At 49.9% G+C, this 16,619-nt stretch overlaps 1 protein-coding gene across 4 annotated transcripts in view; it reads right to left on the reverse strand.

Moving 5' to 3' along the window:
- The window catches only part of DCAF8 (DDB1 and CUL4 associated factor 8), a 48,054-nt gene continuing 31,435 nt past the window's right edge, over positions 1-16,619 (reverse strand). For all 4 annotated transcript variants that reach the window (XM_030542327.1, XM_030542325.1, XM_030542328.1 and 1 more), the window contains 7 exons: positions 16,290-16,362; positions 15,316-15,373; positions 14,612-14,719; positions 14,016-14,146; positions 2,970-3,089; positions 1,861-1,977; positions 1-1,254 (listed from right to left, as the gene is read on the reverse strand). In XM_030542327.1, coding sequence (XP_030398187.1) covers positions 1,141-1,254; positions 1,861-1,977; positions 2,970-3,089; positions 14,016-14,146; positions 14,612-14,719; positions 15,316-15,373; positions 16,290-16,362 — 721 coding nt within the window. In that variant the 3' untranslated portion in view covers positions 1-1,140. The remainder of the gene's footprint in view (positions 1,255-1,860; positions 1,978-2,969; positions 3,090-14,015; positions 14,147-14,611; positions 14,720-15,315; positions 15,374-16,289; positions 16,363-16,619) is intronic.

The raw sequence follows: 16,619 nt of genomic DNA on the forward strand, positions 1-16,619 counted from the left end.
TCTCGCTCAATTTTTTATTGCATTTATATATAATATATATTTAAACTTTTACAATAATTTTAACTTGATAACATCCAAGTTCAGTTTGGTTCGTTTGGTGTTTAATATATATAAAATTAGGCCTCTAAACAGTGACGGGGAACCTCCTGGCCACAGCTCCCAAAACAATAGATTTTCTTAAAAGTAACAGAAAATTAAAGGACCTTCCTTTACTCCCCTCTCCATTAAGAGGCTGATCCTACCACTCTTCCTCTGGCAAATAACTTCCCTCCACTGGAATCCTACCAGGTAAGGACAGCAAGATCAGGGCCCTAGCTAGCTATTTGTCGAGGGGGGGCTGGAGAAAGGGTCAAAACCAAGTGCAAATCACTGATATGTACAAACTAGGCAAGCATCTCTTTGCAAACACCCCTGTGGTGGGGCAGGAAGTAGGCATGACGACAGGTTCTGCATGGGTGATCCAAAACACAAGCTCGGTGGAGACGTTCTAGATCAGGTGTTCCTTTCCTAGGAACCACTGGGAGGGGAAAAATAATAAAACCAACACAAAGGGAGGGAAGGCCCCAGTTTGAGAGAAGCAGAGTCAGATCTCTCGGGTGGGGGGAAAACCAAGCCAAGAGAAGCACGAGACCGTGCCCCTCAAAGCACAAGCTTGCAGAACGCCTCTCAGGCCCATACCAACAAATCTAGGAGAGGAAGGGAAAAGAAAAAACAAACTCCTCAACTCAACACAGGCTGGAGAGAAGCTCTTGGGAAGAGGCAAGCATGGCAGCCAAGTGCGCTCTTCTCCGGAAAAATCTTCTAGTACCAAAAGAACACAGGCCTCTCCACAGGCCCCCTTCCTCCAGGCAGATCCACACGGGGAGACCAGGGGCTAATGCTCTGTCTCTCTCTCTCTCTCTCTCACACTCCGCCCCCTCCCCTTCCTGGCAAGGGCTCCTGAAGCCCCTAAAGCAAAGGCGAGTCCAAAGTGCATCTTGCTGAGCTGGCCACCCCAGGGACCATGGGGGGGGAGGAGGAGTTGGGGGTTCCTTAACATTCCAATAAAAAGCTGAAAGTGTTTGTTAGTAGAGATTTTTTCTTTTTTTTGTCTCCTCCCTTCACCCCACCCTTCCAAGGGCTTTTCTGTCCGCGGTGGCCTCACGAAGGCATGCACTGCACCCGATCTGGACCCTCCTCTTCGTCGTCCGAGGTGTCAGAAGAGCTGGGGGACTCGTCCGAGTCACCGTCCGTTGCTCCGGGTTCTCTTCGGCGCTGTCAAGAACGAACAGGATGTCAGCCCCGCCCCCTCAACTAGGCCTCGCCCCTTCAGTCCAGAGCTCCGAGCCCTTTGCAAACAGCAAGTCTTACAGAGGGCAGCCCAATGTGTAAACAAGCCAAGGAGGAGATGAGTCACAGGAGCTGGCTGGACCTTCCCATCCTCCTTAGACAGTTAATAGCAGAGCCAGGAATAGAACCTACGAGTCCCAGCCCTGTGCTCTACACACTAGCCTACAACTCCCTTCCAGAAGAAAGCGCATCCAGCTGTTACATGCCAGGAAGCTCAGACCCAATCTCCTGGGAACAGAGTCCTGGCCAGACTCATGTCAGAGTATGGGAAAAGCACGTTAGTCTTGGAACGCTAAGCGGAAAGGAGAGAGGGAGAGGATCAGCCATGTCAGAAACCACCCTGGTTCTTCTAGGCTCTGCTCCCCACTAGCTGGAGTGAAACATGGACTGTACTGGTGACCTGGGAGGGAGCAACAGGAGGGCCAGATGGGCTGGCGAATGCTCAGGTCCCTCCTTGTTAGTGTTGGTCAAGGACACTCCCGAAAGCCAAGGGGTGCAGGAGGGGCACACGCAAGCAGGACGGACACCTACCCTGTGATGACGTCTCTGTCGGAGATGGTGCATGAGGAACCACAGCATGTGGCTGTCAAACAGGTCAGTGTGGTGCAAGCTGTCCTCGTCTCGCTCTCGCTTGTTCTTCTTGATCACCTAGAAATGAGAGCACCAGAGAGTGACCAGACAGCAGCGGCAGTGCAGAGATGTCACTGCCTGCCATCGCCCCCGCACCAGATCCAGCCTCTGTTTATTCTGCGACAGAGTTCGACCCACCAAGAGGACATCAGGAGTCAGCTTGAGCAACGCGATCCAGGCAGACGATGCCAGGGAAGGCGAGCAGTCAGCAGGCCTGGCCTGCTCCAGTCAGTGCCCTTTGGGTGCCACCTAAGCCGTGGCTGGGATCGAAGTAGGCAGTGCAATAGGGCTGGGACTCTCTCTCCCAGGCTGAAGATGCTAGCCATTAGACCAGCTACACACACGGAGCTCCACCTTAGAGGTATCAACAGCACAGGGCAGGTCAGACTGGCTGTGGAAACACACCGCTGGAGATGCAGGGAACAGAATGGCTCTTGGAGCTGGAGCTTGTCAGATGTGCACAGTCCAGGAGCTCAGCTCAAAAAGGGATCCGTGACTGAACGCGGTCAGGCCCTTCGGTTTTACCTGTCCCCTGAGCGACTGCACTTCCCGCAGTGAAGCCCCCACAGCACATGGATGCTGACGAGCGCCAGTTCCTCAACCTTCCAGGCCATCTCGGCGGTTTTGGGAGATCTCCCAGCCAAACACTGCCCAGGCGCTGCCGCCTGCTATTACCTGACTTGGAAGCTACTTCGCCATCGCCCTCGATACTGACTAAAGGGACTAAGACATCCTAATCTGACAGACACCAGGGAAAGATGGTGATTTGGAAGGCAAAGGGGTCACTTAAGAGAAGACAGAAGTGATGGGATGGATCACTTGATTCCCTGTTCTGTTCACTCCCTCTGGGGCCCTGGCATTGGCCAGTGTTGGGAGACAGGATACCGGGCTAGATGGACCTTTGGTCTGACCCAGTAGGGCCGTTCTTATGACAATTCATCCCAAGAGCCAGACAAGCAGCACACTGGCAACCAGAGGCCTAGACAGCACTAGTTAGTGCCAGCTCTCACCTCCTTCAGTCCGGCGAGCTCCGTAGGTGCCTCAGCGGTCGGTGCCCAGATCTTGACATCGTGATCCAGCCCACTGGTGGCCAGGACAGGAAGGTGAGGGTGAGGCTCCAGGCAGTTTACCTGCAAAGGAAACAGTCTTGCAGTGAGAGCAGGCTCACTGGAAAGCCAGCGAAGGCAGCTCGGCGGGTAGGTGAGGCACAGGACTAGGCACGGATCAATCCAGCACACTGTATACTGGAGATGGCACCCAGGCACAGAACCCCCAGGTCTACTCTTGGCTCTGCCGCTGGCTCACTGATCATGGGCAAATCATTTCCACTCTGTGACTTGGCTTCCTGCCCTGTAAGCTGGGGACAGTACCACTCAACACGCCACACTACGGAAAGCGCTTTGAGATCTACAGATAATCGTTAAGTATTTTGCACATTGCTGAGCACACTCATAGGCAGAATGAGCCCCACAATTATAATCAAAGATCTAGATTCTACTGCCACCTATGTTACAACCTTGCCCATGACCCTGGCCTCTGTGCCTCAGTTTCTCCATCTGTCCTACCTTTAGAGCAGCATGAAGCTGGGGTCATTAATGGTTTGTCGAGCGCTGAAGACAAGGGAAGTGCCCGAGTTCTCAGCCCTATACAGGCATAACAAAAGTTATTTGCTCGCTGCAGCGCAGAGCTGTAGCTAGCTGACTCACAAGCCTGGTGCGCTGTACGAAGGCTGTGTCACCGCACTTGATTAGCAAAAAGAGGAGATGCTGAAACAGCTGCTCCTGATGTGGGAAGCAGCAAAAGGCTGCTCTGACCTTCTACTGGGATTAGTCAAGTGCCATCGTGAAAATTATTTCTAGCACACCACCATAAAAGAGGCCCCCCCTGCCCCCTATCAGAGGAAGCCACTACCACTTGTGGAGCTCTGCTTCAGTCCCATTCCACGGGGAAGTCTGTATTGAAGGAGGATGTCTACTTTCTCCTAGAGCTGCTCTAGCTGAGAGTAATGAACTCACATTTCCAGACAGTGCACCCAAAAAACTGGGGAGGTGGCAGACAGAAGAGAGAGAGAAAGCGAGTGCTCAAGGGCAGTTAATGCTCGCCAATTAAGCTGTACTCGAACTGTTTGGTACATCTTAAATAATTCATAAGATGACTGAATTCAGCCGAGCAGGCATCCGAGATCGCACGTTCCGCGAGTCTGATGATATGACAAAAGGAGGGAAAAGCTAAAACCCAGAGGAGAATATTCAACACGCCAGTGAATTAGCTCAAGAACAGGGGAGGCGAAGTACACACTGAATAGCAAATTGAAGTGTAAAAGGCAAAGCTTAATAGTTTCATGCAAGTTGCCTGGAAACGAGTCTTCTGCCCAGATCATTGGATTGAAAATTAGGCTACATGGAGACAGCAAAACACAGCTGCTTATTAGACGGTTAGCTTAACCCTAAGTGTTAAATACAGAGTACGTCCAATACTAGCTAAAAAGCGGACCCAGCATTTTAATCTAGATGGGGCGGTGTAGCGAGCACCCCTCATTCAGTGCAAGTGACAGATGGGTCTAACTAAACAGCCCTGCTGACCAGATAGGCCCTGCTTGTCCAGACGAGTGTTGCTAGCTAGTATATTGGAAAAAGCTGAGGTGTACAAGGCAAGGAAGAAAGGCAAAGCTCAGCTACAATAGGATTTGCTTTACCCAAGAGCTTCACGCCGATTCAGAATCCACTACACACCCACTGAACACACGCCTGCGTAACTACAGGATCCACCGTGGCTGTAACACTACACAATCCACCTCCAGCCGGCTGACTGGGAGCCTGCCACTATGCACGGGCAAGTCGTGAAAGCGACAACCAAGGCTCTACTTTCCAAACAAGTAAAAGCTCGTTCTAGTAACACACATCTCCCAAGATCTCAGAGAGTGTAATAATGAGCTGGTATTGACCCGGAAGAACGAGAAATGGATACCTGCACATTCACAACAAGAGCTGATCTCTGAAATGCATTCACAGTCAGCCCATTGAAAAACACAGGTTTTGTATTTCAGTGAAATCAGACACCTGAAGTAGGCCTTTACACACAGGAAAAAAGCACCTCTTATTTTGCATCACTCCTATGATTTACTGCATCTGTAATTACAGCGCTAGTATTACCGGTAATAAAACACCTGACATGAACAACAAGCCAGTTTTATGAGTGAGCTTTTTTTTAATTAAGCTTCCGTGATAAGTCAGAGAGCGTTTCAAACACACAGTCAGGATTCAACGTTTCTAGGAGTATTTCAATACACAGTATTTTCCTGAAAGCAAAATGTATTCTGCCAAAGAACAGTGTTCACAGGCACAAAGTCTATCACTTGGGACACTTAATACAAGCCTTGAGAAGGCTCGAGAAAGTGCCTTGTAGGGAATAATCCTGTGCAGACTGAGAAGAAATGAGCCTGCCCTCCATCCCATCCACCTGATTCAACTGCATGGCCTTGACCTACATGGGTTCTGTACCTTCTCCAGCATCTCACAGGTCAACTCTTAGGACATGTGAACGCAATGAATCTGAAGTAACTGGCTCAGCTAGTGCACATGAAAATCGTTAATTATGGCACATACAGAGGGCTCTGATAAGTCACTCCCCCCCCTCCCCCCGTGCATTTAGAGAGCCAGCGAGGAGCAAAGAATGTATTGTTTAGGATATACGGTGCTGGAGGCCCAGTCAGACACAGAAAACAGAGGCCTGAACCATAAACCCTGAAACGTGTTCCAGCTCCGTAGCTGGCTAAGCCATCCAGAGCATAAGGCAGGAGAGATCAGTTTTCAAAACCCTTGTATTTGCACTTACTCCCAAGGATGCCCACGAGCAGGAACGACTGGGGGAGGTAAGAACAAGGAACAAGGGAGCTACAGGGAAAGCGAGGGGCACTCCTGTCTCCCACAACTAGCTGCCGCTCCAGTGTCTCAGCACCATTAGCTAGCTGGCTGGATTCCCAGCCAATAAACCCATCTGTAGAACAGCACGTATCTGAGGCCAGTACAAAGCAATAGGGCAGGTGTGCCACACTGAGAAAGTGGACCACGGAAACGAGTTTAGCTACAGCCCGCTGGACTAGTCACCCTTCTGTAGTGCTCAGTTATCCCTTCAGGTCTGGCTTTAGCTCAATATACTACTTGTGGACACTGCCAAACATTCTGAGTGAGCTATTCTGATCAGTTCCTGGTAATAAAACTCCTACAACACCCAGCCTCTCTCACCGCATTCACAATATAATGGCACAAGGGCACCTCCCTCCCCTGGAAAGCAAAATTTAAAATATCTTTGCCAAGGACCACAGCGGAACTCTGAAGGGGGACCCAAGGAAACAACTGGAAGCCAGGATACCGCTTCCCTTCACCATCCTGAGGCCTTCTCTCTCAGCACGAGGTCTCACCATCCAAAGGGCCAGACTGAAAAGATCCCCAGGACAAGGCAGGCAGCCTAGTGCAGCGACAAAATCATGGAGCTGGGAACCTGGATTCCTGGGTTCTAGTCTTGGTTCTGGCACTGACTGTGGGACCCTGGACAGGTCACTTCTCTCCTTGCTGGAGCTTACACCTTTGTAAAATGGGTATAACATATACCTCAAGAGATCTTGGGAGACAAAATGTTAAAGCGTACAGTTCTGAGGAGAGGTGCTACCTACTGTAAAGCATCCATAATCTACGTAGGTTGGGTGTGTATTTTCAGGCTTTTAGCCGCTAGTTCGGAAGGGTTACTGGGTGCCATCACAGCCCGATGGCGGTTATCCTCTCGTGCCGTTACTTTGTAATCTACTTACAAATCTGCCTTTCAGAGGAGATGGGCTGCCCAACAGCATCTGCTCAGCACCAGTTCTCATTGCCATTATAATCCAGCAGCAAATTAGCATCACTCTTGGCTCTGGATGGGTGTCCTAGGCCAGGCTCCAGCAGGAGCCATGATCAGATCCACATGGAATTTTAGGGAGAATAAAGAATGCACGAAGCAGAAGACTCCCAGAACTAGATCTCTGGGCCATCTGATCCTGCGTGGTGCTGTCACATCTTAGACTCACCGCGAGGATGCAGTAGGCAAAATACAACCAACCATTCTCCTCAGCTTTCATATTGCTACCACCAGATGCAGCTCCCCAGCACAGTGCAAGGTCAGTGGTGCTGGAGACCACAGGAGCCTGAGCAGCACTGGAGTGGAACTGGACAGCCATGAAATCTGTCTCCTGGTGCCAACAGGGTCAGTGCACCAGAACACACTGCTGAATGGATTGGGGGGCGGGGGGTGTCACAAAGGCAAAGGGAGGTGGTGAACAGCAGCCCAGGAAACTACAGCTGGTAAGGGCAGCGAAGTAGCCAGGAGGATAAGCTGTGACACCGAAGCTCATGGGAAGGGCAGCAATTGCCTGGTTAAAGGAGCTGCTTTCGGAGGTTCTAGTTACATGGGGTCTTTGGTGCAGAAAGTCACCAAGACACTGATCAAGCCTCAGTGGCCTGCGAGACAGCTAAGTGTCTGCGACTCATCCAAGCTGACACGGCAAAAATCTGTGATAGAGCTGAAAACAGGACTTTGCCTGCTCCCCAGCCCCCACTACCAACTCCCTTTCTACCCACCAGGAATATCCAGGATCTCAACACTAAGCAGCAGCTCCTGTTGAGACGACCACACTGGATTCTGCTCTTCAGTGCCAGGTTTGGCTGCTTGGGCTCAGAGCTGAAGGGAGAGGAAGCACGTAGGAGACCGGTTACCACGTCACGGGGTGAACACGTTCTCCAGTGTTAAGCCTAAGGGACCAGTTGTAGCAGCCTGCCTAAGACTGTGTCCACAAGCTACACAGGCCAGAGCAAAGAGAAAAGGAGCTGAGACCCAGGACTGGTCCTACCTCCACCCCCTTCTCACTAAGGATTAGGATGGCAGCTGCACAGCGCTTCAAGGTCAGTATACTCACATCATCATGAGGGTGTTTATACTGAAGCCACCATCTGTGACAATCTGGTCAACTGTCCTTGTAGCCAAAACGCAGAGAGTTTCTCTGATAGGGCTAAAAATGACCAATGGAACTTTGTGAAAGGGTCACTCTCATATCCAGGTATAAGAGCAAATGTAAAATTGGTGCCTGGAACATTCGATGAGGAATGGCGTTGTTTCAAGTCATCAGTGCTAGGGCCTCAGCCCTTCAAACATCATCCCTTGATCAATGAGGAAATGCTCAAGACAGTTGTAGCTAAGAACGAAACAGTGGCTACAAAATGCAAAGCCAAATGGGTTTGGACTGCCGAATGTCATGTCATTCCATTCCATCAGAAATATCAGGAATGCTGGTGGTCGACTCAGGCAGTCAGTTTGAAACAAGCTGCCACCAGGCATGATCGCCACACCCTCAATTCAATTTGTGGTATTTTGGGGAGGTGGCAGCACTGGTTTGTCCAGAAGGATTGGGATGAAAGCATCAGATCGAGCCTTCAGAATCAGCTGCTTTGACAGAAAGATCATTTCAAGATGCTCCTTCATTATCTGCTGCCCGCAGTCCCTCTTCAATATAAAGAGGGGCAGAAAGCTCTGGGAGGGTCTCCTTCCTTCAGCCGAGAAGAGATCCGGATCACAATCCACAGGCTGAAGCGTGCGAAGGGACCAGGTGTTTGCAATATCATCCCTGAGTTGCAAGAGCATTGTACTGTGACTGCATAGGCTGTTCCAGACCACCTGCTGCACAAACGTTCCTGATGACTGAAAGAAGAGAGCAATGAGGTATTAAGCTGTTGTCAGAGCCAGGGAAAGTCTTCGCTTCCACATTAAGGTCTGGCATCAAAGATGCACTTCGTGGCAAAGGCCGGGATGCTCAGCGTGGCTTTAGACCTGGTGGTTCTGCTCTCAACCAGAACTTCACCTTGAGGAAGCTTTTGGAGAGGATGGCTCAATTTAATAAGACGTGTGCAGCACTTTTTATAGACTTCCATCTGGCATCTGATTCCGTGCATTGAGCAAGCGTGTGGGATCTGATGAGGTGTCTAGGCATCCCTGGGAAGACAAAGCCATTAACAGAAGAGCTCTAAAATGGAACAGAAAGTGGTGTTTGAGTCAATGCTGTGCATCTCCACGGGAGTTCGCAAGGCTGGGTTCTGTAACCATTCTTGTTCAATATCAGCATTGACTGGCTGATGGATAAGCTTGAGGAGGTAGCAATTGGTAGCTGAATGCCATTGTATGTCAAGGTCCTGAATACACTGCTGACATAGTCCAATTGGTGCAGTCTGGTGGATTGCTGTAGCTGATGGCTGATCCGGTTGGGCAAGCAGCAGCGTGCATTACTTGGGTTATTAATCCAGGTAAGATGAAGTTCCTGGCTATTACCATCAAGCAGCATCCAGCTCCAGATTCCAACCAGATCTCTAGTTATCAGTCTATGGCAACTCTCAGATACGTTGGTAGGGTTGGAGGATGGTGGAAAGATGTGGACACTTGTACAGCAGCAGCTGCCGCCATGTTTTGGGCCTTTCAGAGGCCTCTGCAGGGACGATGTGCACTTAACTTGCCATGAAGCTGTGAATCTACAGAACCACGTTTATATCAACTTAACTGTATGGAAATGAAATGTGCTGAGGAAGGCTGAAGAACACCAGGCTGATATTTTCAATTCTTGTCATGTTTGCAAGCTGCTCCATATTAAATGGCAGGACAAGATCAGAATTGAGGATATTTAAAGCCGAACACAGAAGCCACCTTCATCAACACTGGTTCTGTTTCCATGGCTTTCCTGGTATGGATGTATTAGAATGGAAGGTCAATGAATTCCAAAGCATGTTCACCAAGGAATGCCACTAAAAAGACCTGCAATCACATGGCACCAACTGTTCTGATGGCACAGTAAGAATGCCAGAGATGGCCTTAAATGGAATGTTCAGCCAGACCACTGTAATGACCTAGAGAGAAATCAATATCCATGGGGCAGCACCATCTATAGCAGCGAAGGGCTGAGGGCGAGTCTCCATATTTGTAAGACAGAAGGCAACAGAGGGCTGCCCAGCTCTGTAAGAGATCCTTGGGGAGAAGATGCTACACAACTGCAGAGTATTATTATGTGGGTCTCACACCAGCAGCCTAGCAGTGAAGACAATTCCCAACGACCTAGGATAAATTAGGCCAGTGCTCTGTCTGCAGTAAAGTTAGGGGCAGTCAAAGCAACAGGGAGAAAAGGTGAAAGATCCCTTGTAATTTACAGCCTCAAAGCAGCTGCCTCCACTGAGGATTAGAGGACTTGCTGCCCTGCTGGTGAACAGTGACAAGGCCCCAGCTGGGCAGGAGCTCAGAGCAATTCGCTGGCCAAGACAGTGCTAACTGGTAGCAGAGGAATGACTATTTATAAACAGAGTTGGTTCAGCATTGGAGCAAATAGTTCTGCTCCTGCCAGGAGCTCTGATTAAGGCTCAACATGGACAGACCAATAAAAATATCACAGGAGCTTCCAACCATGGTCATGTAGGTTTTGGGGTTTGTTTTTTGCAGGGCGGGCAGGGGTGGCGTGGGAGAGTGCGGTGCAGTGCACTGGGCACCCTTGCTGCTAGAAAACAACATGGTGTAGCTAGAGGAGCTCTGGGAAAGAATTCTGGAGCCCCGTTCAAAATACAGAACCCAGAGAATCCACTGTGCTCTGCATGCTCAGACCTCTATAATTAAAGTACTGATGAACGGTGCTAGATTGATAGCTCCTGGAAAGTGACCTGGAGGGACGTTCTAGGCTGTCACTGCTAAGATTGGCACTAACTGGCCCTTGTTGCCATTCCTGTTTGAGTACCACTACCAACCCGCTCCCTGCACATACAAAGCAGCAAGATAGATCTGAAGTCCCCAGTCGGAACCCCTGGTTTCCTTAATCAGCAGCAGAAGCCGCATCATGCTCGGGAGAATCACAAATGGAAGGAATGCAGTAGTGGCGACCCAGCCAGGAACTAGCCTGTGTGTTTACTACAGACTCCTCCATAGCTAGGGCATCTGACACTGTGCAGCAATGCACAGTCTGGCTCCAAAGCCTGGTATCAGCCCTAAGTCCCTGGTTGCTCAGGCTCAGCCCTCTACCAGAACAGTTATGGCCCCTTCCTACCTCGGCTCGGAGTCACAGCGAAGACATGCTAATAAACTTGTATTGTGAGCTAGGACTGAATGACTGAGCCCAACGGGGCACAATGTTTATCTGCAATCACAGCAATTTGCTAGGCTCAGGGAACTGGAACTTGCTCCTAGCTGCTGCCGCCTTACGCACCGACGCCACCATTGGCAATTGCATGGCCAGATGGAGAATGTTTGTCGTCAGTGGTGAGGTACGGCCAGGATTCCAACGCTCCCTGGAACAATCCTGCTCTGAAAATTGCATGTTTTCTTGAGTGGTTCCCAGTGACCCATAGTTAAACCACAAGATAAATAACAGTGTAGCTTTAAATGCAGCTCTACTAACCTGCCTCTGAAACAGAACCCACCGACAGATGAGTTTCATGGCTTTTAGGCAGAGCTGCGCAGATTGGCTATTGGGCAACAGGGCGGAGATAGCATTTGAGAAAGTTACTTCTGGTAAATTTCTCATACTCCTGGCTGGCGACACTGCCCAGGTAAGTGTCGTTACCTTGATTACTATTGGTTACGCAACTTTTAAATATTTCTAAGTTTCCCTCATTGATGCGGTTGCATGTCACTCCGCTCGACTGCATTAACCTTCTCTCTCACCAAGCCCACGCGCAAGCCCAGCACAGCTGTCTGTGTTGCTGACACCACTGAGGTGGCTGAAATACATCCCTCAAGACAGGAAGCTTGTGCAGGAAATATTGATGGCATGTGACTTCACAGGCTTTGGCAAGGGGCTCTAGTCAAGAGGACAATGGACTGGGAGTCCAAAGACCCAAGTTCTATTCCCAGCTCTCTGACTTACTGTGTGAACTTAGGTAAGTTACTTCCTCTCTGGACACTAGTTTCCCTGTCTGTAAAATGAGGACAATGATACTTCTGCTACTTTTTGAAGCACTTTAAGAGCCACAGAGGGAAAAAGTGTCAAGTGATGAAAACCCAGCTGTGGAGGCACGTAGAATAGGAGGTGGGGCCTTGCTCTTGCATGTGGGGATAAGATTTTGTTTGGAGTATGGGAGGAAAGGTAGGTTAATAAAGCACTATTCTAAGAGTCAACATTCTGGGTTATGTCAAGCATGTGGGGTAGCAGGATCTATCCGACAACAGCCAGAATTACTCCACGTCCCTAGAACAGCTTGAGTGTCAGGTTTGAATGAGATACAATTCTTTCACATCCCAGTCCCTAGAGAAAGGAGGAGCAGGAATCAGGGCCAAGACTTGAAATCAGGAGTGGGCAAACTTTTTGGCCCAAGGGCCACATCTGGGTATGGAAATTGTATGGTGGGCCATGAATGCTCACAAAATTGGTGGTTGGGGTGCAGGACGGGGTGAGGGCTCAGGCTGAGGGCGCGGGCTCTGGGGTGGGGCTGGGGATGAGGGGTTTGGAGGGCAGGAGGGTGCTCCAGGCTGGGACCGAGTGGTTTGGAGGGCAGGAGGGGGAAATCAGGACTGGAGCAAGGAGTTGGGGGGCAGGAGGGAGTCAGGGGTCAGACTTCAGGCAGCACTTATCTGAAGCAGCTCCGAGAAGCAGGCTTCGGCTCCTATGCAGACACGCTGCCCCATCTGCTGGCATCGCCCATGCAGCTCCCCTTGGCCATGGTGGGGGCAGTTTGCAGAGCCTCCTGGCTGCCCCTATACGCAGGAGCTGGAGGGGGGACATGTCCCTGCTTTCAGGAGCAGTGCAGAGCGGGGCAAGGCCCCGCTCCCCAACTGGAGCATTGGACCCCACTCCCTCACAGAAGCTCGAGGGCCAGATTAAAGCTTTTGGAGGGACGGAGAGAGTCCCCAAGCCATAGTCTGCCCACCTCTGCTTTAAATCATACTATACCAGTGATTTACAAGCTTCAGATGATTTCTGGACACTGCCACCATGATCAACTCAAGAGTACTTGATTTGGCCTTTATCAGGAGCACAGGAAGAGAATGAGTCTTTTCCCTACCTAGCTGTTCTAATGCATCATGCCACAATGTAATGTCAGTTCAGAAGCAGAGCTGATGGACTCTTGGGAGAGCTTCTGTCAGGTGCTATGCACGACATGGCCTGGGGAAAGGGAATGCTGCTCAGTGACTCACAGGACTCTAGCAAGAGAAAGGGCGATTAGAAGGGCAACAGAAGCGATTAACAGTATGAAACAGCTTCTATATGAGGGGAGATGAAAAAGAATGGGATTGTTCAGCCTGGAAAAGAGATGACTAAGGGCGGGGGGAGAAGAGGATCGAGGGCTAAAAAATCCTGAAAGGTGTGAAGAAAGTACGTGTTATTTACTTCTTCACATAACACAGGAACCAAGGGTCACCAAATGAAATTAACAGGCAACAGGTTTAAAACAAACGTAAGGATGTACTTCACACAACGTACAATCACGCTGTGGAACTGGTTGCCAGGGGATGTTGTGAAGGCCAAGACTATAACTGGGTTCAAAAAAGAATTAGGCAAGTTCATGGAGTCCATCAATAGCGATTATCCAAGATGGTCAGGGATGCAACCCCATGCTCTGAGTGTCCCTAGCCTCAGACTGCCAGTGCTGGGAATGAGCAACGGGGGATGGATCACTTGACAATTACCTGGTCTGTTCACTCCTTCTGAGACACATGGCATTGGCATTGGCCTCGATAGAACATTAGTCTACCCAGTATGGCCATTCTTATGTAGAGGGTCAAAGAGCTGCATTTACTGTTAAAACTGACATCTCAGAGTGCTTCACAAAAGTGAACAAATTCCCCATTGCAGACCCATGGGAGTGCCTTGTACATCAGTGGCAGAATTAGCTATAAAACCCAGGTCTCCCAATTCCCATTCTGCCCTCACCACTAAGAAGAGAATCCATGAGTCACAACTCCCAGCTCGCTATCTAAAGCGGTGGGAGCCCAAAGGATTGTGGACGAGAGTTGGCTTTGCAGCACGACTGTGGAGCCTGGCACATACAACAGAAGAGGGCACTCACCACTCCTCCTTTATCGCCCTCCATGAACTGCACAATCTGGCAGGATGACTTTTCCCACAGGAAGATGTGTCCACAGTCACTGCCACTCACCACGAACTCGCTCTTCGGGCCGTAGAAATTAACACCCTTCACTGAAAGGAGAGAGATTTCAAGCAGAGAGGTCAAGAACAGCTCCAAAGTCGCAGGGAGAGCTGCGTGGACATTTGTTTACTTTGCACCTGGCTGACAAGAAGTTTCCAAGGTTACCGGCGTGGATTTGTTCATCCTCCCCCCCCCCCCCACACACACAGGCTCTCACTGTACAAGCACAAGAATTGATTTTAACATGTGAGTTTGGTGCTTGTGAACTAAAGGACTAAGAACGAGGCAGTAACAGACACTGACCGTATTCCCCCCACAGCTCTACCGATGCCCCCCAGTTCAAACCTCTTCAGAGTGGAGACTGCAGAGTTAGCGATCATGAAAGACCTCAGTTTAAAAGCCTCAGAGGTTAAGCGTCCCTGCCACTTAAGAAGCCAAGGCGTTAGTGTTCACTGATGAGCATGCACAATCAGGGAGGAAGGAGACAGAGGTGCCTATTAGTGGCTTATTCTCACCTGTGGCACTATTGCGATGTCCCTTGTATCTCTTGACGTACTCTGCCCCGTCGCTGTGAGAAGAGTTGAAGAGATAGATGTCTTCGTCATTGTAGCTGGCCAAGAGGTCTGCCACAGAACAAGAGACGCGCACACAGGATCATTAGCATCTGCCTGCGGATTCTAACATGCTAGACAGTCTCTGCCCTGAGACAAAGGCTAGGATGGGCAAGTGATACAGCAGCTTATGCCAGCACACCTCCCAGGAGCCCCCCCAAGCAAACTCCACTACAGCCCAAGTGCCAGGGCTGATCTTAGAGCCTTGTCAAGAAGGTAGGCTGATGTCTTTCTCATTTTACATTCAGGGATGAGGCAGGGTTAAGTGACTCATCCTGGAGCACAGAGACTGACTCAGCTGCACACAGAACCTAGATCCCATAAGCCTTTACTGCAGTCACTAGCATACAGTGCGCCGCCCCGCCTCCCGTAGCAGATGTCTGTGGCTGTGCAGTCCTAGCTTTGGGGTATGTTTCTCCCCTCCCAACACTTCTTCCTTTAGGACAACAACTCAAGCTGCTACACACCCAAGAAGTCCAAACAGGGAGGCTTCAACTCAAGGACATGATGTCCTCACTGCTCAGCACCTTAATGAGCAGGAGCAGGACCCCACAGCAGCAGAGGGGGTGGCAGCAGGACAGGCCCTAAAGACCTAGTGCTTTACATACCTGATCCATCATGGCTGTACACGAGACAGGTGATGTTAGCTTTGGACTCGCTGTTTACCTAAAAGCAAGGGGGAAGGACGAGACAGCTCTAGTCAGACTTCCTTTGCTCAGAGGCTCCCAAATGCTAATTCGGCGATGACTATACTCCATTACGGTGGTGCCTGACAGCGACTGGCTGTGTTCTACAACAGACCTCACAACGGGGCCTGTTTCTCTCCAGACCCAGGCAGCGTTCATTCAAGGGGTGAAACACACCATACAGTTGTTGGGTTTTGCTCCATAATTTTTTATATGGGAGGTCTCTGAAATTGGGCTCTGGGTGTAATTTTTCTTGGCAACCCTACTTTTCCCCACCAGACTCTACAGTACAGAGAATCTTGAGTAGATCTGGAACAACACTTCATAGATTTAAGTTTCAGCCTTAGGGACCCTTTTCTGCTGCTCTTCACATAACTGAATGGTTATGTGCTATGCACGCAAACCTGACTGGTTGGGGCTGGGAACATGCAAGCGTGATTGATAAGGGCTGGGCACACAATACCTTCTCTATCAGAGCTATGTTTTTCTGTCAATTTTCTCTTGCGGAGATGGGCTCGTGCACAGCTAGGGGAGAACATTCTAGCCACCAGCAGCTGCATTTCTACCCACTGCAGATGTGCAGCCCCCTCGAAACCCAACCCTCAATCATTAAAAACCTAGGAAACCAGTATAAACAAGCTGCTTTGTTGTAAAGCAATTAGGGCTGCTACACGCCCACTCACCCCAAACCTGGCAAACCCACAAGGACAAGGAAATGAAGAGTTTGCCACCTAACAGAACATAACTTCTACTGACCCATCCATAGGCACACACCTTCTCAGGCCACCTGCAGCGTATAGAGTGTACGGGATACTGCAGGCCATGGCCAAGGAATAGCCCTCACCCCCATAAGCTAGGGGAAGGAATTCCACCACACTATGAAAGCAGCTTCCTACCAGGTGGTGAGGGCAGAATTTCTTAAGCACGCCATTGTTTTCATTTTCATCTATTTTCCGCTGATCATAAATCCTAGATGAAGACAGAAAGCCGGTAAGATTAATGCCAAATTCAAACACACGAAAAGCTCTTGCACGAATTAAGTGCTTTTCTGCAAATGAGTTTTCAAGTGCCCTACAGCTTCTAACTATGCAGATTAGATGTATCTAAGTCACTTCACCGTCGATTAAATGCACCATCTCCGAGATGGAATGTGGCAGCTGTTTAAGACTGCAGTCAACTGAAACTCTATAGAGGAAAAGTAGGTAAAATGCAAGTATCAGAACTGG

Source organism: Gopherus evgoodei, chromosome 24 (assembly GCF_007399415.2).
Source record: "Gopherus evgoodei ecotype Sinaloan lineage chromosome 24, rGopEvg1_v1.p, whole genome shotgun sequence".
Classification (NCBI taxonomy): domain Eukaryota; kingdom Metazoa; phylum Chordata; order Testudines; family Testudinidae; genus Gopherus; species Gopherus evgoodei.